The following is a 25,901-nucleotide window of genomic DNA, read 5'->3' on the forward strand; positions in this document are numbered from 1 at the left end:
TCATAATTATATGTGGAACATATAAACGCCCAGTGGGGCTCATCATACCACGAAGGAAAGACCACAGATAAGCACTTGACAGATTTATTGTTCTCAAGTACACCAAACAAGCAAACAAAAATTCATTCCGACTCTTATTATGCCAATTCTCGTGATACGCAATTATTTTTACTCGACAGACAAAAACAAAGCAGATTTTTGTTCTGTGAACGCGTCAAAAGGAGGTGCCACTTTACGTAAATCACCGGCTTTTAGCTGCCTGCTACCTAGCTTGAAATTCTTGCAGATTTTCTTCAGGTCCAAATTTTGCCACGCTGGACGACGACACAGCAGAACTTTCTGTGGTCACGCCAAACAAAAGTGCCACTTGGCCGAAATCGCCAGTTTTCAGCCTGCTTTCCAGAATTTTGTTGCGCGTAATACCAGTTGCTGGGGTGATAGCCGTACTCCAGGTGGCACCTTGAAAGAGAAGGAAAGCAATAAAACAAAAACAATATTGTGTACACACAGGACAGTTTCCAGCAGCGCGGGCTGCTGTGTGGCTTAACTTGGTTTTCGGACTTTTGCGGTCCTTTGCTGGGGCTGCTCAGGGAACGCCATGTGCTATACCTTGAAAAGAAGAATTATCACCGCCACCAGCTCCACGCAAAAAAAAAAAAAAAAACTTCGTACACAATGCCATAGTCAGTTTGCAGCAGCATAGCGTGCCTTACCTTGGTTTTTAGATTTTTGCGGTCCCCTGAGGCCGCCGATGGAACGCCACGTGCTACACCTGGAAAAGAACAAAAGATCACCGCCACCAGGTCCACGCACAACGTCCATTTTTAAGCAGATCGTTGCTGCGCAGGCTTTACTTTACCTCCGTCCTAGGTTTTTGGATTCTTGCGGTCCCCTGCGGCCGCCGATGGAACGCCACGTGCTGCACCTTGAAAAGAACAAAAGATAGCGGCCACCAGCTTCACGCGCAACGTCCATTTTTTAGCAGATCGCTGCTGCGCAGGCTTTACTTTACCTCCGTCCTTGCGGCTCAGGCTCGGCGCGCGAAAACCATCACGGCGTGCCATGGGGTGGCACGTTTTGCTGCAGCTGAAAAAAAAAAAAAAAAAAAGGCAAAACACATGAAAGCAAAACCCTTTCGACGGGAATATGTACTGCTTACCTTGAGATTGTTGTGCGTTTTCGGCAGAACCATAATTTCGTTCCGATGGGCTTTCGCGCCAAAAAAGGGGCACTGGCGAGCAGCACGTCGTGCACCTGCTGCAGCTGAAAAATAAAAAAAAAATAAGAAAGGGGGCAAAACCCTTTTGCCGCGAATATGCACTGCTTACCTTGAGATTGTTGTGCGTTTCCTGCAGAACCACGATTTCGTTCCGACGGGCGATGACAAAGCAATTTTCGCGCCAAAAAAAAAAAAAAAAAAAAAAGCACCGGCGAGCAGCACGTCGTGCACCTGCCCGCCGCAAGCACCGGAGCCGAATGAATGAACCGGCAGGCTCGGCCGGTCGGCCATACCGCAGCGCGGTGGCGCCGCCGTACGGCCAGGGACCTTTCTGGGGACCTTTTTTGGTTCCCTAGGCACCCTGGGTCGCCTAGGGAGACGGATCGCCTTCTTGAGCGTTGATTTCTGTTAACCAATCAGCGTTTCCAGCCGTTCCTCCCCTTATACGCTACCCGGAACTGCACCAGAGCAGCCTCGTATTGTTTTGGCTTGACTTCTTTTTTTTCGAAAGAATTCTTATTGAGAGAGCACTTTTTGACTGCCCACGAATTTTACTGTTTTGGGTGGACACATAAAACACACTAATTATACAAACAACCGTAATTTTATGCACAAAGAACGCATCAGTGCAACAATAGTTCAAACTCAGTGCAAGTTTGCACTTTTGTTGATGCACAGTGTAAAAAAAGCCCAACTTTATTGCCCCGTTTGTACACCACCGAATACGGTTAGGTTGCACTTGAATACACTGGATGGCGCCAGGCGTAAGACGGAAGTAGCAGTGACACGCCTCACTTCCGTTCTATGGCGGAGCGAGCTGTGAGCGAGCGAAGGCGAAGAGCGACAAATCTCCCAGAGCCCGCCAGTGAGCCCGCGATGTGTTGCTCCGTGCAGCTGTGACTGCGGATTCCGTACTCACTGTGTGAGAAGCGGGAGCTCACAGCAGGGTACGCTCCGTATTTTTTTTTTTCATGTCCGCACGGGATCGGTCCGCACTTCCGATGAGAGTGTGTACGCACGAGCAAGCCGGGCGGAGCAGCGTTGAGTGATGGATTTGAAGCCTCCGTGCTCCGGACATCACCGGTCACGTCAGGGTAAGGATGCGGCTGCAGCTTCTTTCCACGTTATACCTGTCGCTGTCAAGCGGGGGGCCTTCGCGATCGTCTGCAGTAGGAAGGTCGACTGAGAAGATCCTGACTCGGCGATCGCGCAGACATCGGTATCGCAGTTGAACGATCCGCGGCTTTGCGCTAAATCGATTCCGGACAGCTGTACATCGTCGTGCGGCCCCGCCACCACACTCCGCGGCTGATGCCTCCTGTTGGCCTTCGCGCCGCCTTTTCGGTTGAGCATTTGTTCAGCTGATGGTTTCGCTCGGCGCGAATCTAGCTTGGCCTGGTGCCAGACATGTTTCCATCGTGGCTGCAGCTGTTCAAACCACGGTCGCGGTTCAAACTGCGATCGCGCCCATTCGATGCTGGCCCGCCTCTATGGTCGAGCGGCGAAGTCTTGGCATGCGGTTTTGTCGCAACTGGGTTCATCCAGAGTTGACAACCGCCGCTGATAGCAGCGCGGTGTGAGCGGTAGGTTGTCGCTGTTATTACGGAAAAAAAAAAAATGTTGGCCCCGTAGGACTGCGCGCTAGTCATGCCGGCTATGTTAGTGGATCACGCGTTTGGATGCCCGTAAACTCACTACGACGAAAGTTTTGACCAATAACGCGCACGCTTGGCCGAGCGTGGTTATGTTTGTTGTTTACGTTAACATGCTACGCATAAATGCGCATGTATCTGTACCGATGAAGACAGCATTCGTGAGCATGTCAGGAGCACTTTTATCTACGCGAGCCTGGTGAATGGCTCATACGTGCAAATATTCTAAATGCAGCTATATTTGACAAGGACAGTCACAGGTTACGGGAGATAAGGTGTGGGGCGGTAATCAGCTTCCCGATTCAAAAGTGCTCTAATTACCTCCCCAAACTACGGCCAATCCCCCTCAATGGGTATGCATCGCGACTCAACACACATTGGCAAGGCACTGATGCCAAGCAAGAGCCAGGTCCGAGCAACTCATTGTAATAACTACTTTTATCTTGTTGTTCCTTAACATTATTGGCGCATACCCAATCAGGGGATCGGCCAAACATCAGTCGTTAATTCGAATGAGATTACTGCCTCGGTGGATGATTCAAGGAAATTAGAAAATTTTGGAAGCTTTTTTTTCTTGTGTTGGAGGAATCGAGTTTGGAAATTAGTCAATATTGAAACAAAACAAAAAAAGAAAATAAATAACTAAATGAAAAATAAGGAGGAGGAGGAGGAGAAGAATAAAAAATATTCAGAAATGGATGCTTTTGGAGGGCTAAATGGGGTGCCAGAGTAAGATGCGAATTAGGTTGTAAATCTTTTGGAATTTTAAGTGAAGCATTACATGATTGTTTTTTTTTTCGTCTATTGTTGTACCAAGTGCGACCATCTGTTTTTCTGTCCTTGACCACAGCCATGTACGTACTAAATACAGCCAGTCTTGCAATATTCATTTTCCTGGACAGCTCCAGCCTGAAATACCTCTCTCGCAGCCCTGAATTCAAACATTTGTTTACACTGTTTGTTAATCTCATCGTAGAAATAGTTCGACACTCCTCGTCTCATTAGAATCCTTGTAAAACTGTGCCCTTGGAACTCTCACTTGGAGCTATTCAGAGATTCCCAGTGATTCTGGAAGTTTTCTCTCTCTCAAAAAATATAAACCAGGAATTTGTCCTGGAATGCGTCTAGCTTAGTGGAAAAACATCATTACAAATGGCAGTTGAAGAAATGGTAATCGCATGCTAGAAATACAATTTCAGAGATACAACAGTGTTGAAATACTTTGTGCGCCATAAATGCAATTATGAAATCTCAACTAGTCCAAAGGCAAGCCCTTTTACAATTGGTAAGGGAGAGAAGTTCACGTGATTCCAATAACTTTATTTTACCAACACGAGAATAAATGCACGTTAATAATTACAAATGTCAAGTTAGGCTTACACTGCGAGCCGTAGAAAAGAAAAACTTTCATAGACCAAAACCTTCACCCATCAAAAAGCGAAGGTATTTATCAAGCAGATCTCTTAAGAAGGGCCCCATTATTGCTAGGGCTTCGTTTCCAGCTAAATCTGATTTAAGTTTAAATTCGCATAAATTTACGTTGACTACAGAAGTGTAATAATCTGGGACTGCCCATAGTACACCATTAAAAATTGCTTCGTTTAGAATACAGGAAACATGTTGTGGTTGCTGCCTCGCATTCTGCACTTTCAGCTTCCCGTTAACAGGACCAACTAATGTCACTGCTACACACAGTAGGAGCGTAACTGATACCCAGGGCCTTGCGAACAGCTTCCACACTCACTACGTCTCCTGGGGTTGCAAAGGACACTAGCTCAGAAAGCCTCTTGGCAACCTTTTCAGCCAACTCAAGTTCCTGTCCACTGGGACCCTGAATTTGGCTCAGGTGAGCTGGCGGCACTCTACTGAGCCGCTCCTGTTGCATCCTGGAAAGTCTGTCAATCATCTCGCTGGACTCTTGCTGCTTCTGCTGTAGCATAGCGCTTGTAACATTGCCAGTGCTGTCCAGTGACGAGTGGACTGTGATGTGATGCTCGCAGTAATTGTAGTGGTCCTCGCGTACACGTCGATATTTTGTGAAATCTTTCCGAGCTGCTGGTTGGCTAGTGCGCTTGCTGCCTGCTACTGCCGAGCCGGTTGCGAGGCCCTTGGAAGCTGAGGACGAACCTGAAGGCTTGCTGTCATTATGCTTTGCGTTCGGTTGTTCCAGATTCCTTGCTTGTGCACCAGGGTTCAACAAAGGTCCAAGGTTCTTGCCTTCACAGCGGGTGCGGAACGCTTCCACTGTTTTTGTCTGTTGTCCACCTGTTGCTGGTTCATCAAAGAGGCTGCAAACCATGTCTGGTATGGTATCCCAATCTTTGGCAAAGCTGGGCAAGGTTTCGGCTCGCTGCTCCCCTGGTTCGTCCCCGTATGTTAAATATACAAGGTCAGACTCTTGTTTCGAAAGGTTCGCCAATGCCGAGTCGTAGTGAGGCGCGTAAGTACTGTAGGGCCCATGGTCAAGGTAGTCTACTGGTCTTGCAATGTCCTTGATGCGATCCTTGACATTGATGAGGGTGCCAGTTCCATGCGCAAGCTTTCCAACAAGTGTTTCCAAATTAGCCCTAGTTTCTCCTGGGCCTCTCACGTCGTCACAGTGTGTGTTGGTTAATATGGACAAGGAAGTGCTTCCATCTTCTGTCTGGCGTAAAAACCTAAATTTACTGTTGGCAGGCTTTGCAGTCAGCCTGCCAGGTGCAACGTGACCTGCTTTCTGACCCTTGACTCGAGGAGACTTGCCAGGTGCAGCACGACCCGCTTTCGGACCCTTGACTCGGATTTTATTAGGAGACTTGAGACCTGGTTTCTTCTCTTGACGTTGCACACGTCTACCTTTTCTGGCTAGACAAGGTGGTGATGCCTTTGCACACATAGGGTCCTTTGCAATGGCTAAGCATGGTTTCGAATCGACGGGTTTTGCAGCCTTGAAGACAAATCCAAGCTCCTCTGATGTCAGCTCCCCAAAGAATGGAAGGGAACTTTCCCAGGCCAGAAGCTGATCCTTGGATAGAAGTTTGTTGCCGTAATTCCACATGTGCTTGGCAGAATTAAAGTAAACTGTGCCACTTCGGTGGTAAGTCATAGCGTTATCGCACATCAACTTCAAGTCCTCCCTGAACTCACTGACGCACGAATAGTGGTTGTCATCGATCCTTTTCTTCATCGTGCTGAAATCCATTGGGCTGTGTATGAGTGCTGAGTACCCTGGTGAAACGACGTCGCTCACGGGCCATGCGAACAACTCGTGCTGGTCCATCTTTCGGAGATCGTTTAGAAGATGACAGAGCAGCTTCTGCAGAGGCCTCTTGTAAGATTGGCCCTGTGGCGCGAGTAGGGCGGGCTGTTCGGCTCGCGCCGTTGACGGTCCCTGTTGGGGACTCCTGAGCCGAGGTTTTCTGGCCGGTGGTGCCTCCGCTGTACCGGCGACCTCCGGTCGCTTCTCGTTGTCCAAGGCGCACTCTGTCTTGCACGTCTCTGTTTCCTCTGACTTCTTCTGGCGCTTCTTTCTGGGCTCTTTTTTTGTCTCCTGGCGATGTTGTCCTTTACTGGTCGACTTCTTACCTTCGTTCTTCGTCTTCTTGGACCTTTTGGGCGTGTTGCTGCTGCTGCTTCCTCCGTCAGCCATGGTCACATCCACCGTGCGCGCAGCCGCTGTCGTTTCGGGTTCTTGCAGAAGTAAGCTTTGAAATGCGTTATCCGGCGTGGCACCTTGCACGGGCAGTGTGCTCGCGCCACGAGGCTGTAAGGCTTTCGCGCGCCTTGGGAACAAATCGCGGAGACATCTTTCGGCGGGCGTCATCGTCGCCTCGCGTTTCAGGATTGTGACGCGATCCATATTAAGCGTGCCTCGCGATGAGTACGGTGCTGTCTTACAGAACTCTAAAATTGACAAAGGGAAATAGAAGAAGTGCCGCGAAGATTACCAGGGTGTAAAGAACAATGCACAGCCAAGAAGCGCATGAAACAAATAAACGGCCACGGGTGTCCATGGTGGCCGGTGGTGGTGTAACCAGTGTTGCCAACCGGGTTTTTTTTTTAAGTGGTTCGTGATGAGTCATGGAAGAAGCAAATGTTTAAAAATGCTTGATAAGTGCGCATTAATGCATTTCTTTTAGTATAACAAGGTGAATAATTTGAATAACCACCACGGTACAACAGAGGGGTTTTTGGTGAAGACCCGACTGACAGGAGAAGTTCCAGAGAAAATGGTGGAGCCATGGAGGAGAGACGCGAGCGTCGTCTGCTAGGCTGTTCCATTCAACGTTATCTAAAAACGTTGGTTCCATTCGCGTGGAGAGAGAATAACTTTATTTCTGACGAGGCTCAGTCCTAGCGAGTGTCCCTCAGGTGAGGGAGGCGCGCCAGGTAATCCTGAGCCCTAGTGGCGGTCAGGAGCTGTAGCTCGGGCGAGGAGCTCCCGGTCACCTCCAGCCAGGTAGTGGGAGGGTTGGGTACCATTCGCGTGGTACCCGTGCCGGAAGCTATCGCTAGGTTTAGTACGGAAACAGTGCGCCCATCACGCAGGCACTGAGGAAGAGCGGAAAACCGGTCCCGGTTCGTACCCAGTACACCGGCGAATGTGCGCAACCACAACGAGTTTTGAAATTACAGAAATCGAAATTAGGTGAGCAGCAAAGTACGTTCCCGCTGGATCTCTTCTTTACTTGGCGATGCAACGAAATTAGATATCCCAAGACGGGAGTAGCTCGAAGTTTGTGGGCGAGGCCTCTCACTGGTCGTAGACATGATGATGATAATGGGTCAGACAGGCGTGCTTGTGTGTGTCGGTGTGTACGTATGCCCGCCCCGTGTTGCCGCATTTGACGGTGTAAACCCCCACTCCCTTCTTCGCTCGTTCCCGCTGACGTTCTGCAGGACCCGGGGACAGCCCCTGGGCTGCGGCGGCAGGGCGGCGGCGGCGTGCGTGCCGTGGTCCGTGATGGCGGCCTCGGTGCAGCACGCCTGCTGCCCGGCCCCCCTGCAGCAGCCGCGCACGCGCCGGCTCTCGGCGCAGGCCGAGCTCGGAGTCAGCGCGCAGCCGCCGAGGCCCGCCAGGCCGCACAGCCACGGAGCCGCCTCCTCTTCCTCCCCCACTGTACCCGAGCAGCAGACCCCCGGTGAGTGCCCTGGCATCGCACAGTGGGATGCGTGCGCACTGCTCCAGGCAGAAAGTGTGCCTGTGCATGTAGTGTAAACATTGGCGGATTCAGAGGGGGGGTCCGGATGTCCTGACCCCACCCTTAATTTTTGAGTTTAAACTTCCAAGAAGATGACCACTCAGGTCGCAGAAAAAGGTGAATTGATGACTTGTTGTATTCCTTGTGTTTTTGCTTTCCCGAAATTTCAGTCAATAAATAAGGCTCCTCCTCCTCCTCCTCCTGGTCATCATCATCGTCATCATCATCATCATCATCACTGATAGGAGCTGACCCCCCTCTCAGAAAAAGCCTGGATCCGCCCCTGAGTGTAAACTAGCCTTGTCGCAGCCTATCATTGTCATCGTGGTGACTTGCTCCACACTGGTGTGGGAGGCGGGATGAGGGATCACTGGGGCTCTTCGATCATCAGCATCGGACTCATCGCGGACTCCTCGTGAAGCAGTCTGGCATCTGTGTATCACATATATTTCTAAGGCGTGGTAAATCCTTGGCCTACCCGTAGACTATCCACAGCGAGTCCAAAAATCGAAGAGCCCCACTGTCCCACACCAGGGTAGCTTGCTCCCCATAGGGAGTGGGAGGTGGTGCAAAGTTGATTGTGGCACACCTCTGTCCATTTTAAGGATCCTCCACCTGTGCTAACTGCATCTTGAGCAGCAGAATGGTATTCCCTCTCTTTGAGGGGCACATCATTCACTCCTGGCATTAAAGAAGGGCTCAGGTTAAGGAAGATGCTGTGTGCATGTGCACACGTCCCTTGTCTTCGTACTCTGTGTTCTGACCAACTACTTTAAAAGAGTCATGAACCGTGGATTTTTTATGCTCCATTTCCATCATGGCTTGATGACAAAAAGTATGTTGCATCATAGTTTGATGGCCAGCTAAAATATTTTTTTATAATAAGGGCTTTAATCATTTAGCTTTACGAGTAAATTCAACATTGCGTGCTCAGTGAAGTGGGATGGAGATATCAAATTCAAAAAAAAAAAAATACGTTGCACCAAAGATAACTTGGTGTACTTTTCCTACACTGTTGAACCTTCCTTGTAAATCATCTGCTTGTGCTTTCTTTTCTTATCTGCTTGCACAGTGCAGCAAAAATCAAGTGTATGTGTCAGGCCTTGCTTAAAATGATGTCAGAAAGCTGTGTCCTGGTCAGGTTTTCATGCGTTAAGTAGCATTTTCTTTTTTATGCTTTTCCTTCCTAAAAGAAGCAGTAGGACTATCTCTCTGAATGTCGTTTACGTGGTGGTTCACAAATACAACCCAAGTTACCTTTGACAGCCTGTCTGGCATTTGCTGCTAGTGCGTAAAGCAGTGATGTCATTGGTTGACTTAACGCCCAGCCAATTTGACATGACTCACCTCCAACCACCCGAGAACAGGTCACTAAATTAGCACTTGACAGTCACAAGCTTTGTGGCGAAGAGACAATGGAGTGACAGAGGTGTTTGTGTTGACGAGCAGCTCTGTCCCTTGTCAGAGAGGGACCGGCAAGCTCATTGCCAAGCAAACAACTGGAGCCCTAAGCCAAGTTTCGGTTATAGCTGTGCACGGTCACTTTGATCAATTTTAGAGCTGGAAATTATAAATCCTACATTTTTCTTCATCTGTGATGTGTGGCATTCATTTGCATAGGCTCAGCTCGGTATGGACTGGTGAACATAAGTAACACAAATACTTTCAGGGCCAAGGCTTGACGAAACAGCTTATCAAACAGATAACATTAATCAACAATTTCAGTCAATTAATTAACCAATCGCTTGCATTCAAAAATAACTTCCTCTGGATTAACTTCAGCTATTAATAAAATAGTTACTGGCACATTCTTGTGAACAGACCTACACCAGCCCAGTTGCAGTGGTAGGTATATATATACACCCAGACTAGGGCTTATTTTAGATGGAAAAGTTGTGTAGCACTTGCATATTTCACGGTAACTCCAAGGATTAAAAGTATGACAACTTGGCTTCATTCGGAAGAACAGGCAGTTCTAACTCACCATGAAAGTGATTTATTTCTGTTATGGAAAAATTTGCATTGAAGAGGACATATTTAAAACTAGACACCTCCCGGAGGAGCTTATCGTGTGTCAAACGTACTTGGCAGGGCTGACAAAAACAGGCAGTTGGTACAGTGACTACACCCAAGCGGATGCAGCCAGCCATTACTGAGCAAAAGACGAGGTATATCACTGTTTACAAACTAGAGCTAGGAGAGAGTTTCACCTGTGTAATTGTGTGACTATTTTATTTCTGTGCATTCTTTACATGATGAACTTCAAGCTCGGATTTATATTTGGCTGTAATTGGTCGACCCAAACCCATCTGAGCTCCTATTGTTCCAAATAGAAAAAGGGTGCCCAAGGTCACCAACATTTCTTGGTTGCCTTGACACTGCATGGTGAGGCTAGTGTTAGTGACGTTCTGTTGCATTCTGCTACAGATACCCTACAGAGATGGTGCCATGTCCGTGGCACTACCTTCCAAATTTCCATATTTCTCTAATCCAGGCAGGCTTGTCAATGACATCCACCAGCGAGTGCGGGAAATGCCTCAAGGGGTCAGCCCAGCTGCTTAATTGTTATCTAGCCTAATTAAATGAAGCCATCGTTAAACGTGGCACACCTTTTATGTAAATCTGCCGTACTCTCTCCTAAATGATGCAAAGTTGCATTCATCATGGTTCCTTCAAGGTTGTGTAGTGATCCCACCCACTTGCTTCAGCTGGCGTGGTTCAGTCGGTAGAGCAGTCTAGGATATTGCTTGCTTTTAAAGGCGCTTTGCAGGCATGCCAGCCCTCTGACGTGGCTGCCAGACGCAACTGTCTTTTGTTTTCCCGAAAGCTTTCACGTGCTTGCTGCGTGAAACTTAAGCTGTCAGTTTGTTTCACACTTTCTGGTTACGTTTGCTTTTCCACACCTACGGAAGCAGGGAGGGGAGGGAGGGCGATGCTGAGGGCTGAACTAAAGCTTTGTGTTGCAATTTCTTACAGTGCTTGTCAGGTTCGCTCAAATAAAGATCCACCATAAAGAAATAAAGTGATTTGTTTATTGGTGTTTACGTGTTGAATGGTAGCTTTGATTGCCGCAAATCACAATACTTTTGTCATGACGGCAAGCCAGCCACTAACTTTGCACAGTAGTTACAAAGGCTTTGACTTGATTGCAGCATAGTGGTTATTGATAGCTGCCCTTCATCGCACCTTGTAAACAGTTGGAACAGACTTTCTTTTCAGCTACCACAAGTAAAAATGAATTGTGGGTGGAAGGATTGCCACATTCTCGGTGGTCATAATAACTTGAAACCTTTTGTTTCCTCATTTTCCCCCTGCCTCGAAAAACTTCTTCAAAATGTTTTCAGATTGAACTGGAATAGTACGTCCCTTTGTGGCTAGCTGTTGTACAAAATATGGTAATAGTATTGCCCTGTACAGGAGCTACTCAGGTTTTATTTCTGAAATGCTTTGGTGCTAACATGTGCTTCAACTGACAAATAATAGTAACCTGAACATTGTGCATAGTATTCTGCGCCATGTCCTTGCCACAGTTCACAACAGAACCTCTTGCACTAGCGGCTCAGTTGTCACGAATGATAAATTCTTCAGTTCGAAACTTAAATAACAATAGAAATGGTGTGCAACTGGCTACATTGTACTGCCTTGCTGCTACTAATTGCAGCTCATGCATTCATGTCTGAATGCAAGCTACGAACGATCCCAGTACTGCTGTAATGCTGGTTGTCACGGGCAGTGAACTTCACACAGCTGGGTGGTACTTCTTTTCTCAGATAATGATTAATGCACTAATTCGAAACTAAGCCAACGAGGAGGAAGGGGAGTGGGGTGTGCCGATTTGTACCTCATCCAACAAAACAACTAACTGGGCGACACGCGGTGTGGGGTCGAGCTTGACCGTTTTTCATCCTTTTGGGTGGTGGTGGAGGCGGGGGAACGGTCACGGCTGCCAATCTCAGTTGTCCGACACAAATCCGCAAAATTCCCGCCAGGCCGGGTGGATTCGCGTGCATCACCGCGAGCAGTAGTCTCCGCCTAGCTGTGCTGGACTCAGCTGGGTGGCTGCTGAGCGGCGCGTTTGTTCGCTTCATGGCGCCGCACGCGATTGCAGCCGCGCTACTGCCCTTTGTGCAAATGGCGTTTCCCGGAGTGCCGACCGAGCGTCCGGCAGCAGTGTTCGCCCGGCTCTTTTCTTTTTTCGGGGCCGCTGCGGGCGCTGGACCGGAGCGAAACGCCGGCTCCTCTTTGGGGGCCCGCTCATCCCTGCGCGCTCTCGGCTAGAACGAAACGAACGCTAAGCGTGGCAAGAAGAAAATAGAGCAGCGGAATGCGAAAATTGCCGAAAGGCGCGCCCAGTGTGTGTGCTGCTACCGAGGGCCCATTGGGCAATCGGAGATCCTCATGAACGGTGACTTCTTGGACGGAACGTTGGGATTTTTTTTCTGGTTTTTTGGAAGGCTTGGCTTGTAGGTGATGAAGTCAGAACCATAATGAACACGATGCCGGTGGACGTTTGGGCGGCGAGCACTGTGACCGGCGGTGTCAGCGCACGAGTAAGCGACTTCGGTCACTCGGTGATCACCTGTTAGGGCCTTATTTTCTCCTCTATTTTTTTGTTTTCATTCCGTCATTGCTTCCTAAGTGGGGGCTGATGGCTTTGGCGTCGAACGTGCAAGCTCGTGTCGCGTTTGAACGTGGTTTACGAGGCGCACTTCAGCCAGTCCTCTGGAGCATTTTTCTCGCGCCCGATAACGACGACCCGCTGGAAGCCGCTGCTGCCTCAGAAGGCGGCCCACTGCAGTGCTGCTACGAAGTCGTTTTTCTCGCTTTTCTGGCACTTTTAAAAGGAATTCAAACGCAGCGCTCCACCTTCCCGAGGGGGCGTGGCCAAGTCTTGGAGACCCGCTTTCTGTGCTTGGCCGCGCAGTTCCACGCATCCGTAGCCTGTGCAGCAGCGTTTTGGTGTCGCCTGCTAAGTTATATACAGGGTGTTGCGACGATAACTGGAACACTTTAAAAATTTTTCCTGAGCGATCCGCCGCTCTGTTCCCGCTCAAACTTCACACAAAGGTAGCATTTTGTGGTCTATTTTGTCTGACACCGGGAACAACACCGGTACTTACCTGTTTATTCTGAAAATAAATAAAAACGATTTTCGCCTATGGGAAAATGGCCGCTGATTTGGACGTGCGAGCCAGCGCAAGTTGATGTTGGAACGACGGAACCACCTGCAGAGTGAAACGCATGTGTGGGATTCACGTACGGAGCCAAATGGTGCAGCAGACGATCAGAAAATGCACCTAGAAATGAGCTAACAGACGATCCGAAAACCCGGTTTTCGGGCTCACACGTCCAAATCGCCGCCATTTTCCCATAGGCGAAAATCGTTTTTTATTTATTTTCAGAATAAACAGGTAAGTACCGTTGTTGTTCCCGGTGTCAAACAAAATAGACCACAAAATGCGACCTTTGTGTGAAGTTTGAGCGTGAACAGAGCGGCGGATCGCTCAGGAAAAATTTTTAAAGTGTTCCAGTTATCGTCGCAACACACTGTATATATATATATATATATATATATATATATATATATATATATATATATATATATATATATATATATATATATATATATATATATATATTTATATATATATATATATATAGTAGAACACAGACGTAGGGGACGAGGGATTCCGTAAGGACACATATCAAAGTTGCAGTCCATATTGCCAGTGCTGTTTGGCGTTTTAACAGTGTTTTATAGTTATAGTGCCGAATGAGGTATGATTGCCTTTTTTTTTATGCAGGAATAAATAATTGAAAATTCAAGTCGAGAAAAAATGCGCCGTTTTTTCCGGAAGCGGGAATCGAACCCACAACCTCCGCATAACGCGTGCGGTGCTCTACCATTGAGCTAGTTCCGCGGCGACTCCTCTCTCGACTATACAGCGGGGTTTTGTATTTACGACTGCTCAGAGCCCGGTCAAGTAGCGCAGCGCCGCCCCTCGACCACCGCGGGAAGACGTAGAACGTCTTTTTCCCAGCGGCCGCACGTAAGACATGGTCGGAAGTCGGGTCTTTGCTGGTCGGAAGTCGGGGTCTTTGCTGGCTTGTCACGTTAAAAACCTGCATGCTATCTGGCAACTCCAGCTATCCACAGTGTGCGTTTTGTTGGCTCAAAGTCTAACTTAATAATCACTTCAGTGAAAGTTGCCAAAGCAGAACAGAAGCTATGGTGGTGCTGGTACACAGGCTATATGGGTCCTACTACAATTTATCTGCAGGATCTCTACTTCCAGTTTGTGTTGACCCACATTGCCCGCCTTCTGTCATGAAGTTGGCATATGCTGGCTTCCATTTGTGTTCACTCATTTCACAAATCGTTGGGAAAGAATTGGGTGCTTTAACAGAACGTGCTGTTGGGCGAGTTGGTACATACTTAAATAGAAGGTTTAGCGCCATGGGAAGCAGTTTTGATCATCAAATGGCCAGGCATCAAGCTGCTGGCTTTCCGGGCTCAACCCTTACCGCCGTGGCGGAGGGTTTGCTAAAGAAAACGAAAGGTGCCACTCAAAGGGCTAATGCTGAGCAATTGCAGAATAAGCCAAGGCCTGCGGTCATACCATACTCGCACTGAGTTGCACACAACCTTAAGAAGGTCGCTTCCAAGTACAGCATACCAGTTGTGTTTTCAGCGCCCTTGAAACTTGCCACGCTGTGCTCAAGAATAGCGCCAGAGATGAAACGCAAAAAATGCGAGAAGAAGCATGCCACGACGTTTATTAAGTGTGCCATTTATGTTGTGTACGAGATCCCTCTGATTTGTGGTAAAGTGTATATCGGCCAAAACGGCCGATGCATTAATGACCGCCTCAGAGAACATGCCTTGTCGATAAAAAATGGAACTGGTTCGCACTTGCCACAACATTGTAAAGATTGTGATTCTGTAAACCCAATCTGGACAAAACAAAAATAATCGAAAGGAGCAGAGATGCTACCGCACGTGAGGTTGCCGAGGCTTTTTTCATAAAAAGAAAAGGGCCCATGTGCGTAAGTGTACCGTCACTTTCTATATATGATAAGGAAAGTGCATTTCTACAAACTTTTTTCTGATGTTCGCCAGATGACCGTGATGTGTAATGTTTTCCCTTTCCTTTCTTTTTCTTCAGTGCATGCCTGCTATTTATATGTTTGTGCTTTTCGAAATAAACTCAGTTGTTAGTAGCGCCTGTCCCGTTTGCCACCGTCCTCGTCTTGTTTGCGCTAAACCTTCTATTTAAAGAATTGGGTAACGTGGGCAACTTGAGCAACTTTTGTGTTGGGGAGTGTGCTCTTACATTGAATTTCTAGGGTGGTATTGTAGATTTTTACGTAGGACTTTCTAGAGTAATTTGACCCGTTTGACATAAGCAATGTTCCGTAGTGTTTAGGTCCAGCAGGAGCAGATTCTTCTGCATTTGTAGGCAAAGGACTAAACTCAGTTGGTGCGAGATATTACAAGCAAGTGAAAGTCACTGTGAGAGGCCCCTTCACATGCAGATCAATGGCGATGGTGAAAGTGGTAATCGCGGATGTTGCAAATTCAATATGGATGGTCGTGCGACAGTCCTGAATGCCGTTCACCATTTATTCTAGTGCATTTCTACTCTGCCTGCAAACTGACCAAATGAGAGGGAATTTTGTTGCGGCACTGGTGCGGGCTTGATTCTAAGTATGATACAATTTTGCACAGTCCCACATCGCAGTGCCGTTCCTTATTCCCCCTCGTGTCTGTGGTGCACAGGTGAGCAGCGGCGCAGCGCAGTGGAGCGCCTGGAGGAGAGCAAGGCGCAGTACGTCAAGTCGGAGCGGGTGCTGGACAGCCGGCAGGGGCTGCGCAGCCGTCGCTCGGAAGGGGGGGCCCCCTTCGAGCCCCCGCTCCTGGCACGGTCGCCCTCGGCCTACGAGCTCGTCGAGCGGCTCAGGGCTTCGCCGCCGGCCGCTCTGCTCGCGCGTGCGCCGTCGCTCAAGCTCCGCAGAGCCCCGTCCCCTCCCATGCGCGCACGCGCACTGTCCGAGACACAGGCACGCCGCCTACTCCGGCCCGCCAGGTGAGGGAACACGGGGGTGCACTGCGCTTCTTCAACATTGGCTAGAGTTGTGGTTTCTGACTTGACTTGGCTAGCTTTTTCGTTTCCACTACACTAGTGATATTACACTAGTGATGTACTAGCAACTACATAACTCCAGTGAGCCCCTGATCATACCAGAATAAGTGTCTCCACACTTAAGTCTGGGTTTTAACTAGCCACAGAAACAGCTTAGTGCAAATAAGCACTAAGCAGAAGTTTATAGCTACCCTTGACTGGCTATTATGTTTTGCTGTAAGTTCTAGTGTCGCTGAAAACTATGTGGTGCTGGTCGGCCTCCTTTTACATCACTACTACCTATCGGGGCCAAAGCTATAAAGAAAGCTTTTAGCTGAATTCGTGCTCATTTGCTGTGTGGACCTTTGAAGTGTGGAAAATTATGCACATATGGCGGATGTCCTTGTTGCTGCAGATGAAATCACTTGTTTCAGACGACACATGGATCACTAGTATGACAGACATGCCACAGAGGCTATCACGGCACTTGGAAACCCACCGCACTTTCTACGTAATTTTTTTGCAGAGCTACACTGCCAATTTTCTCCAACTTTTAATTGAGAACCTTCCTGTGGCCAAAGCGGCTTTGCTTATTTGTGCATAATCACAGTCACATACATTGATTAAACAATTTCATCAAGGGCGATTGGACGTCCACGTAGGGTTACCATGAAAATGTGTATGCTCAGTTATAAATGTAATGCACTCCTTAGAAGAATGGTACAGAGCATTCCTTGAGTGTCGATGTTGTGTAGGACAATAGTTCTTACTTCAGACCTTATACGACTGTAAAAGAAGCTGGAGTCATCAGAGGGACAAGCACACCGGAAAAAAGTGCTACGGGGATGGATAAATTTGGCGCTTCAAATCGTTAGAAGTTTGTGTGAAGACTCCACGATATTTGTAAAGGGTCTCAGTTACTGCTCAGCTCAGCAAGACCAATGTGGGTTTCAGGACTGACCAGGATGTGCAGCACCAGCTCAGGCGGCTGATTGCGGGCGACGCGCCCCCGTCCCTGGGGCAACCGCCAGGCCTGGCCGTGGTCCACAAAAGCCTCCCGGACCTCTCCCCCTCCCGCATAAGGCGCGCCAGCACCGAGCTCCGTTCCGGCGATCCGGGGGACCACCTGCCAAGTTACAGAGACCGCTGCCGGAAGCCGCGACCCGCTTCGGAAACCGTGGGCCGCAGCCTCTCGTTCCGGCCCCTGGACTTGCCGAGCCGCAACTACGGGCTGACCAGCCAGGCGGCCTCTCGGCGGCCCGTACTCCGTTCCAAGTCCGATGTGACGCACCGCAGCCAGCCGGACTTGGGAGGCGGAAGTCGGGCAGACGGGCAGCAGCCGCCGCGCTCCCTGTCGGACCGCTTCTTTGACACGCTGGGGCTGGACGCGAGCACGTGGCACAGCGTGCTTTCGCCCTCGTCATCTTCGGGGTCGAGCTCGTCGCGCTACTTCAACAGCGTCAGTTCTGTGGACTCGGCGGGTCACTCGTGCAGTCTGGCCGGGAGCGACGACGACACCTCGTCGCTTGGAGGCCGAGCGGGCGGCGCGGGCTTGCGCAACCGGGACCTCGTCGACCACGGTCCAACCGAGACGTCCATCGTGGAGAAGAATGCCAGGGTGATTAAGTGGTTGTTCAATTGCCGCAGGGCGGCCGTAGGATCCTGACCGCCGCCGCCAAAGATTCCGCCGCCGCACGCTTGTCATTATCTGGCGGCCGCGCACGAGGCCGTGTTGTGCAGCTTTCCTGCAGTGTGGCTCTGAGGGAACGGCTGCCTGGGGCGGAAAAGTTCGGAGCGAAAGCTCGCACTATGGCTGGCTGTTGTGGCGGAAGGGGTCGTGTACCAGTGATTCGAAACTTCAGGTCAGTGTAGGGTCAGGAACGGAGGCATTGCTATTGGATTGTGGAGAGAGCTCAGAGTAATAGGCTGGTGCTTAGCTTGATAGATCAGCTGCATTGCTGCTGCTGTGATAGATCTCAAGGCCGTCATTTGAAGGTCAACCCTCCCTCCTCATTCACTACGTATTAGGTATATTTATAATTCCTTTCTCTAAAAGGCATTTTGTTTCTATAAGGCATGTATGTACTGCATGAGAGCGCGTCTTCCTTGTGGAGTCAAATCTGCACCCTACATCCACACATTGTCTCACCGAGCAGAAGGTGAAGGTTTTGTGATTGCAAGTTTTCGCCCATTTCTTTGTTGTGCCCCTCCATGGGCACAAAAAGAGCAAACTGCCCGCATACAGTAGAATCTCGATGATACAAATGTCGTGGGACCGTGAAAAATATTCGTATTATCCAAAATTCGTATGAACCAACACAGACCAAAAAAAAATTAGAGACCCTGCATTATCTGGCGGCCGAGCCAGATAATGGCCAATAGCCGATAGCCGTGCGAGAGAGAGCAGTGTAGCGGCTATTGGCTAGCGGCTTTTTTTTCAACTTGTTTTTCAAAGTTTAAAGAAGTTGATCAATTAATCAACCAGTGCATCCAATACTTAGATGAGGGGGTCATAAAGTACCTCAGCCAGAAATTAGTTTTGTGCCATCAGATAACTTGGAAACTTGCTCAAAAGATTTTTCCTCTCTCTCTCGCACTGATTGTTCTTCGACCACTAGAAGTACGTCGTTACAGCGGTGTAGCGGCTATTGGCCAGCTTCCCTTCACTTTCAGCGATGAATGCATTCGATGGCAACACTATAAAAGAAGCCACAAAAGCTAAGCAGAAACGGAAGGCGCATCTGCTGCGATGAACGAATCACACAGTGCCACTCAGTGCGGGTGATAGCTATAGCTTTTGCAGTGCTTCCAGACGGGAAGGAAAGAGTGAAAGTGTTTATCGGAAGTGTTGCAGAGTTCCTTTAATGCAAAAGCTTTAGTCAACTTGGTAGGTCAAAAATCTGGTGACCTTGGCACACAGACAGTGCGCAAAGTGGTTTACCGCTCAAATAGCCGAAAGAACAGCAATTGAGTTGAAAAGAAAGTTGGCGAAGGTTCATTCTGGGCGTAATTTGAACCAGGGACTTCCAGAATGCGAGATTGGCACGCATCCCCAATGCCACTACAGCTTGGTGACTCTATCCGACTAAAGGCGAACCTAATGAATGCATTGTGGCCTTCAAGTTAGAAACGTGTGCTGGAGGCATGTATTGACACGCACATGGTTTCTTTAGCATGGTAATTACAGGAGCAGTAAAGTATGTTCTCGTTAAATGTCATTCTTGCTTCATGATGGTGACGCGAGTATGTGCCAAGTCATCGTTACAGAGAATGAGGGGATGCAAAGGGAAAAGGATAAACAAGGACCTAGTGAGTGTGTTGTGGCATTTGACTGAATGATTTGTGTTAGAGACATACCTATGCTGAAAGCCTACACAAGTAGCTTGAGCATGCTAGGTACAGAATTAGCAAAACATGTCCCCGCTGAATGTCATCTTTGCTTGGTGATGTGAATGCGGGTGCGTGCCGAGTCGTAGTACCTGGAGAAGAAAAAAAAAGACGTAAGGGTAAGGGATGTTAATAATAACGAGAGGACACGTTTGGCAACTGGACACTCGTGCTTTCGCAGTCCCTACCTTGCAAGGAGAGCCTAGTCGGCCTCGTGATTTGCTTCCTTGTCACCAGGAGCCGAAGTGTTTGGAAGTGTCTTCTCGTGGGCCACACTGCGGGAAGGCCCACAGCACGGCTCTTTTATCCCAGAGCTGTCTAGTCAGCCGCCCGGGCGCATATGCAATGGCTGCCTCTGTTGTCCCTCACTGGAAAAGCGGGCCGCAGCCTCCCTTCACTACACGGACCGGTGCTAGTTTACAAAGAGGGCTTCTCTTCCGGGGCTTGCTGTGTTTGTCCAAAGCTTTTTTTGAATGCATATATATATATGTATACACACACATTTTACGGGACAGTTCCGAGGCCGCAAATGCCAATGTTCAAAGAACTCTGAAGCAGCTAAGTGGGGCGTCATTTTCATGCGTGGCAGTATTGATGATTTAGTAGCTCCTCTAGATCCGCGTTTTGTGCCTTCCTTTATTTCTTTGTCATCTAGAATAAAGCACTCGAATCTCGCACGCTCTACGTTTTCACAAATTTGAACAGGGCACGAAAATTTGGAACTTACACAAGAGAAAAATAGTGCGGCGATTGTTAATCACTGTTTTCTCAATCCTAAGCACTCTTGGTTCTAGAAACCTTCCTACATTTTTACTGAAAGAGAGTAAGAAAGGAAATAGTCAACATTATAAGGTTAATTTGCCCTAAACCTAAGCACCCCTTTCCCATTCAGGCCCCCGACTTTAAGTATAAGTAAAAATTGACTGGTACCGACCTGTGGTTTCAAGTGTTAGGATAGTAATATATTATTTCAAGAGATGTCAATGACCATGCGCTATGCTGGTTTGATATGTTTGAGCCCTTCAGAACTGCTTCAGGGTCCTTTTAAGTGCTTGCATGCTCCACCTACTTTTGCCGATTTGTTTTTGTGCTGCCTTTAGCGTGGAAACAAGGTGGCGAAGCATCGGTTTTCAAAGATTATTATAGCCTCTATTGTATAGAATGCGCTGGCGCATGTCTCATACACTTCACTTACGAGCTTCTTGTTTTGTGCCTGCATTTTATATGTCTATGAAATCATTAGGTGAGTGCACATTATATAGTTGTTTTCTGTGTGTTGGTTATTTTTCAGACCTTGGTCATTTTGGTTTGGAAACTTGCTTTACTGTTCACTGCGCCATCTTTGCACAATTTGAGTGGTTCTTCTCCTATACGCAAAGGGATTCTCAGCTGAGTGTGGAGGTGTTGAGTGTAACGGTTTTATATCTCGCCTTGTCCGCTGTCGAGTGACCTTTTGACACGGCTCAGGGCTTGCAGTGCGCAGCACTGCTTCAGCTCCATCGAACAAGTACGAAAAGAGGCCAAAGTTTTTTGAAGGCAAGTCGCGTCCGTGCATCACAGCAGCGAATGTGAGTTGTGCAAGGTTGAATGTGGTGGTGGCGTTTGTTGTGCGCTCTTTTGTGCACGCTCTTTCCTGGTCTGTCACCCGCATCCCCCGACCTTGTTGCATTTTGCTGTCGTGGTGAAAGTATTTCTGCCGGACATTTGTCTCCTGCAGTTGCCGTTTTACCAGCTCGCGTCATTCCCACCGATTACGTCGGCAGCCGTCTCCGTGGAGACCGACCGTGAGGTCATGGTCGTTCCAGGTGTACAACGGCCGCTATTACTTGCTCACTGATTGTCCACTTAGATAGGGACCCAATGCTCACAGCTAGGTGAACTATTTTGGCAATGCATGTATCCGCAGGCATACCCCTGCGCACATTATATTTTCCTTGGTCGTTGTGCGTTACGCCTGATCTGTACAAGACAGTCTAAGTGATATTGTAGGCACCTAACCTAACCTAAACAAAGGGGTAACCTACCTGGACTTCTGTGAGAGCATAGAAACATTATGCTGCATAGCTGAGCTTGGTGAATGCACACCTATCCTCGGGGACAACTTAAGAACGACGACGGAAGTTGCTCCCGCACCTCATCACCGCAGCCAGCTGTTACTCCGTGCAAAGAGTGCGTTACTGCGGGCGTTTTGAACATGACTCGAGTCGTTTCCATGATTTCTCGTACTTGATAAGCTTATAAATTCCTGCTGCGATGACAACAAAACTAGGTGTGAAAAACAAGACGATGGTGAGTGCAATCTTGTTTCAAAACACGCACGCGCGTTGGCATCCGGGTCCGTCGCTTTAGCTAGGTGATGCACTACACGAGCTATTGCTGTTCTTGACTTGTACCCGAGCATAGCAGTTGCGTTCCGTCTCTATATGTACGACACAAAATCTGCTGCACTGGTAGCACATAGATGGAGGTGAACGCTTTAGTGGTTTAAATTTATCTGCAGGTTGGCATTATCGTGTGCCTAATTGCACAGACATTGCTTTATCAATGCTTACTTTGAAGAAAAGCAGCAGGACTGTCGCTGTAGGTGCCAGAGCAATAGAAATAGAAATAGAAATTTCGGAATTTTGTGGGCGCTGCAAGCTGACAGGCACCGTGGCTGCTGTAGCAGAAAGTTCTACAACAGGGCCTCTGCTGTGATGGCCATTGGACCACGTTGCATGTGGCTGCAAACATTTGTAACATTCTAAACTGCTGCTTGTACCAGTGACGCTCAAAAACGTGCCGCGGAGGTGTTTTCATAAGACTTGTGTGATGGTCACCTGTGGGAGTGCTTTGTGCTGGCTCTATACTGCTATGAGGCAGAAACCAACCCTGTTTTGGTCTTGACAAAGCTTACTCTGGCCGGTCATCAATACTGCTGCTAATTTTTCAATTTCGGCACTTTCAAGCAACTGCTCACCTTCTAAGCTGTTCGGCTACATTCTGGTTATCAGAATCTCAGGACTGTCTTGTGCAGATCAGGGTTCATCGTCCGTGTGTGACCTCATTTTGTGAAGCCTGACCATAGAAGAAAAGCAGTTGGATGTTGGGGATGTGAATGAATTCTGAAACCACACCTTGTGTCAAGTTTGCTTTAATGCAAAGGTAGGACCTTCCGTATTGTAGGCAGGTGGGCAACATTGTTCATCTACTTTTTTTCCGTAAAGGAGTACTGACACGAAATTTCGGTGTTATGCTTCTTCGCTGCTATGGGTGCCTACCAGCCCACTAATCATATAATGGCACATTAGACGGTCGATCACAGCGTAAACAATCATTTACGGCGTCATTTATTCGTGTCAGTTTCGGTGTCGACAGCACGAACGCTAAGCCGCCGCCATGACGGGAGGGCACCTGTGGCGTCACCATTCTTGTCGCACTGCTGCCAGTCTGGACGCACGAGCGAGCGCACGCGCGCGCCTGGGTAGAATGATGTTAGTCCCAAAAGTGATGCACACGGCGTAGCAGCACGCGTAGCAGCACGTGGCAACCGCAGCCAACGCATCGGTTACGTCACGGGAGCCCCGATGTCGGCCGTTTGGGGCAAGGAGCAGATGATGTCATGGTGGCCCGCTGTAAGCTTTCTCATGCGGACAAAGATTAAAATGGATTTAAAATATGCTATACTGAACGGTTACTGTCGAAACGTGCTGGGAAATAACTCCCAATAAAAAGGAAGCATTTTACATAGTTATCTCAGCCTTGAAATTTCGTGTCACTACTCCTTTAATGCAGGCTGGCCATGGCATCCAAAATTTGCCAGTGGGGCTGTAGGCCCCTTCTGGCACATTTTCCAATTTATTCTCACAATTCGACATCTCTCATCGTACTGCCCCTTCGTTTAAGTGGCTGGCGCCACCAAGTGCAACTCAGCATGTTAGTCCCATCGTCCAGGCATGGTTGTTTTCTGACACGGGTGTCCCTTAAAAGTGCGTTGATTTTATCTCGGGGTAAAATGTAGCTACAGAAATGCACCAGCTCAAGTGTTCCAACCGTCGTCCAGAATTCGGACTAAGCATTTCTGGCACAGTGGTTTCAAGCAGAAAGAAATAGCTTCTTGAAAAAAAAAAAAGACTGTTGCTGGCTTGTTTGAAGTGAGTCGTCCGTGTCTGCATGTTTTTGGTGGCCGAAAGGGCCCTCTATGGCAACGACATCCTGTCCTAGCTCGGGCGCTGGCTATTAAGCCAGTGCTCATAGTATTTCCACCCTGTCTCACCTCCTCCGAGGGTGGCAGAGAACATTTATTGCAGCTTGTTTGTACTCTTGAGTAGCAATTATTCTTGAATAAAATTTAGTGAATGATTTACAGCAGCACGTGTGTCCTTCGTGATTCATGCGAGAAAGTGGCATGCACGAGATGTGCCACTATTTCTAAACGAGGCCTGCAGGCGTGCTCTGACACTACAAAGTGTCACCTGTCCAAAACACTGCCATGTGAATGCACATTCATGCCACACAAATGTACAAATTTTGGTTACCTACTTTAAATTAGGGGCACTCTGAGGTAGATGAATCTAGCAGGGGACGCGGCAGACGTCAAGACTCACTAGGCTACTCTGAGCTGCTACCCAAATAAAAGTGGTGTGAATTATATTTCACATTCCTTCGTGCTGGACCAAAAACCTGTGTGCGTACTTGTGTGTGTAAGTGTGTTTGTAAATGTGCATAGCACATAGTGCACGGAACACCTTTGAAACCTATGAAGAACCTCAAGTCTCTGTAAATGTTTCGCGCATTTTCTAACGCTAATTTACAGCTAACAGCAAATTCAATCGACACAGTAAGCATCATTTCGCATGCTGTTCTTTGGCCTCGAGCAGGCTTTGATCAGGGGGACGCACCATCTGTTCCCTACAGTTCCCGAGCCACTCGCAGGACTCCCGATGAGAGTACATGCATTTGCATGCCAACGCCGCATCATTTCTAAAAGATACACATTGTTTTAGAGAAAGCCCCAGAACAACACCTCGTGGCCCTGTGAGAGCAGCGCTTCCCACTTGTCGGCACACAGAAATATTTCGAAAAGCACTTTGCGAGGACGAATTCAAAGCAAAATGCAATTAAAGCTTCGCTCAAGCCCCAAAACGGCTGTCACTTTGCGCCACTATAATTCTCTCCAGACAGGCCACGAAAACTACCACGCACATTCTTAGGGTGCGTCCCAATTTACCCTTTGGACTGCTTTGTTGCCATCTTTGTGGACAGTTCACCATGTTAAGCCCGGTTCCAATTCGAATGAAGCGGTCAGTGAAGACTGCTTTGAGGAGACAGCATCGAAGTCAGCAACGATACAGGCTACCTTCCCGTCTACACTAAAAAGTAACGCCAGTGCCACCGTTTTGCATATTAATGTTCTTACAAACTAACTTGTTCTTTTATTAAAATATTTAGCGTAACTTTCTAGAATGAAGATGCTTAGTTTTAATTTTATGTTTGTAATAGTAACGGTAATTATATTTGCAAGACATGCGGCTTGCGTTACTCAACATGTCTGCTACGAGGTTGCCGTCTGCATTGGTGACCCCTGCGCCATTCCAATTCTTCCTTTAGTTGTCTAACTAGACTGCTTCGTAAGCCGTCTGCCAAGCTGTCCGCGAATTGGAATGAAGCCTTAGTTTATGGATGCAGTCCAGTCACTTGTAGAAGCAAAGTCTAGCCGAACACATACATTGTTGTCCGTCACAGATATTGACGGCAACTTACTTGCAGAGGCTTCGGCTGCCACGTCCCCGGGACGGTGTGCCTTGCGTAAAACTGCAGTGGAGTGTCATGGCTGCCTAAGTCCTTGCCATGGCCTAAAAACGTTGCGTTAATCAACGCTCACTAAAAGCTCTACGAATGCTACATCTTTCTCCGTGGTTACCCCCGGCTATTCCTCTTTTTTTTTATTCTGACCCCTTGTTGATATTTGGGAATGCGTGGCACCCCTACCCCCCCCTCTCCCCCTCTTATTAATCCCTCTCTTTGATCACATAGGAGCTCCAGAAAGCATTTCCAACCACCGGCACCGGACCTGCACAGCGATCCTTGACCATTGTGCAGACTGACGAGCTTGTACTTGACCGAAATCAGTTAGAGACAATAAAGTTCATCCACTCTCTCTCTGGTCTTGCATGAGAATTAATATAGTAGACCCAACTTGCTCCACGCTTACAAGTGTTTTGGTGTGTTGCGTTTACCTACAGGTATGAGCCAGCTGGCTTAGTTGGCAACCTGAGCAGCTTTTGTGTAAGTAATAGTAGTCACCTTACCTCGTACAACCGATCACCCCTAAAGTGTTACAGTTGTGGCAAAGCTTGTT

General features: G+C 48.3%; 3 protein-coding genes across 5 annotated transcripts; 1 reads left to right on the forward strand and 2 right to left on the reverse strand.

The window, feature by feature from the left end:
* Positions 1 to 2: 2 nt before the first annotated feature.
* Positions 3 to 3,040, reverse strand: LOC144160121 (uncharacterized). Its single transcript, XM_077691724.1, has 7 exons — positions 3,016 to 3,040; positions 1,329 to 1,450; positions 1,160 to 1,263; positions 1,013 to 1,086; positions 860 to 925; positions 714 to 772; positions 3 to 609 (listed from the first exon to the last, which is right to left on the reverse strand). The coding sequence occupies exons 1-5, from the start codon at positions 3,038 to 3,040 to the stop codon at positions 867 to 869; spliced, it is 384 nt and encodes a 127-aa protein (XP_077547850.1). The 3' UTR covers positions 3 to 609; positions 714 to 772; positions 860 to 866.
* LOC144159413 (protein FAM110A-like) lies at positions 2,066 to 23,911 on the forward strand. Of its 3 annotated transcripts, none has more exons than XM_077690886.1 (4): positions 2,066 to 2,313; positions 7,750 to 7,991; positions 15,832 to 16,138; positions 17,129 to 23,911. In XM_077690886.1, the coding sequence occupies exons 2-4, from the start codon at positions 7,814 to 7,816 to the stop codon at positions 17,838 to 17,840; spliced, it is 1,197 nt and encodes a 398-aa protein (XP_077547012.1). In that variant the 5' UTR covers positions 2,066 to 2,313; positions 7,750 to 7,813; the 3' UTR covers positions 17,841 to 23,911. The 3 variants fall into 3 exon arrangements, with proteins under 3 accessions (XP_077547012.1, XP_077547013.1, XP_077547011.1); XM_077690887.1 differs by having other exon boundaries at positions 2,087 to 2,166; XM_077690885.1 differs by lacking the exon at positions 2,066 to 2,313 and adding an exon at positions 7,032 to 7,498.
* Positions 4,177 to 6,878, reverse strand: LOC144159412 (bromodomain-containing protein 7-like). The gene has a single exon (XM_077690884.1). The coding sequence runs from the start codon at positions 6,707 to 6,709 to the stop codon at positions 4,532 to 4,534; it is 2,178 nt and encodes a 725-aa protein (XP_077547010.1). The 5' UTR covers positions 6,710 to 6,878; the 3' UTR covers positions 4,177 to 4,531.
* Positions 23,912 to 25,901: the final 1,990 nt, after the last annotated feature.

This window comes from Haemaphysalis longicornis, unplaced genomic scaffold (genome assembly GCF_048455015.1).
Source record: "Haemaphysalis longicornis isolate Haplotype H1 unplaced genomic scaffold, Haemaphysalis longicornis Haplotype H1 scaffold_10, whole genome shotgun sequence".
NCBI lineage: Eukaryota > Metazoa > Arthropoda > Arachnida > Ixodida > Ixodidae > Haemaphysalis > Haemaphysalis longicornis.

Excerpts from the sequence above, each read along its gene's own strand:
- LOC144160121 (XM_077691724.1), bottom strand. The coding sequence starts at position 3,040 with ATGCTCACGAATGCTGTCTTCATCG. Across the intron at positions 1,087-1,159 it reads AAACGCACAACAATCTCAAG|CTGCAGCAAAACGTGCCACC; the intron begins GTAAGCAGTACA and ends TTTTTTTTTCAG. Across the intron at positions 926-1,012 it reads CCTGAGCCGCAAGGACGGAG|GTGCAGCACGTGGCGTTCCA; the intron begins GTAAAGTAAAGC and ends GTTCTTTTCAAG.
- LOC144159412 (XM_077690884.1), bottom strand. The coding sequence starts at position 6,709 with ATGGATCGCGTCACAATCCTGAAACGCGAGGCGACGATGACGCCCGCC.
- LOC144159413 (XM_077690885.1), top strand. The coding sequence starts at position 7,452 with ATGTGCGCAACCACAACGAGTTTTGAAATTACAGAAATCGAAATTAG. Across the intron at positions 7,499-7,749 it reads ATTACAGAAATCGAAATTAG|GACCCGGGGACAGCCCCTGG; the intron begins GTGAGCAGCAAA and ends GACGTTCTGCAG. Across the intron at positions 7,992-15,831 it reads ACCCGAGCAGCAGACCCCCG|GTGAGCAGCGGCGCAGCGCA; the intron begins GTGAGTGCCCTG and ends TGTGGTGCACAG.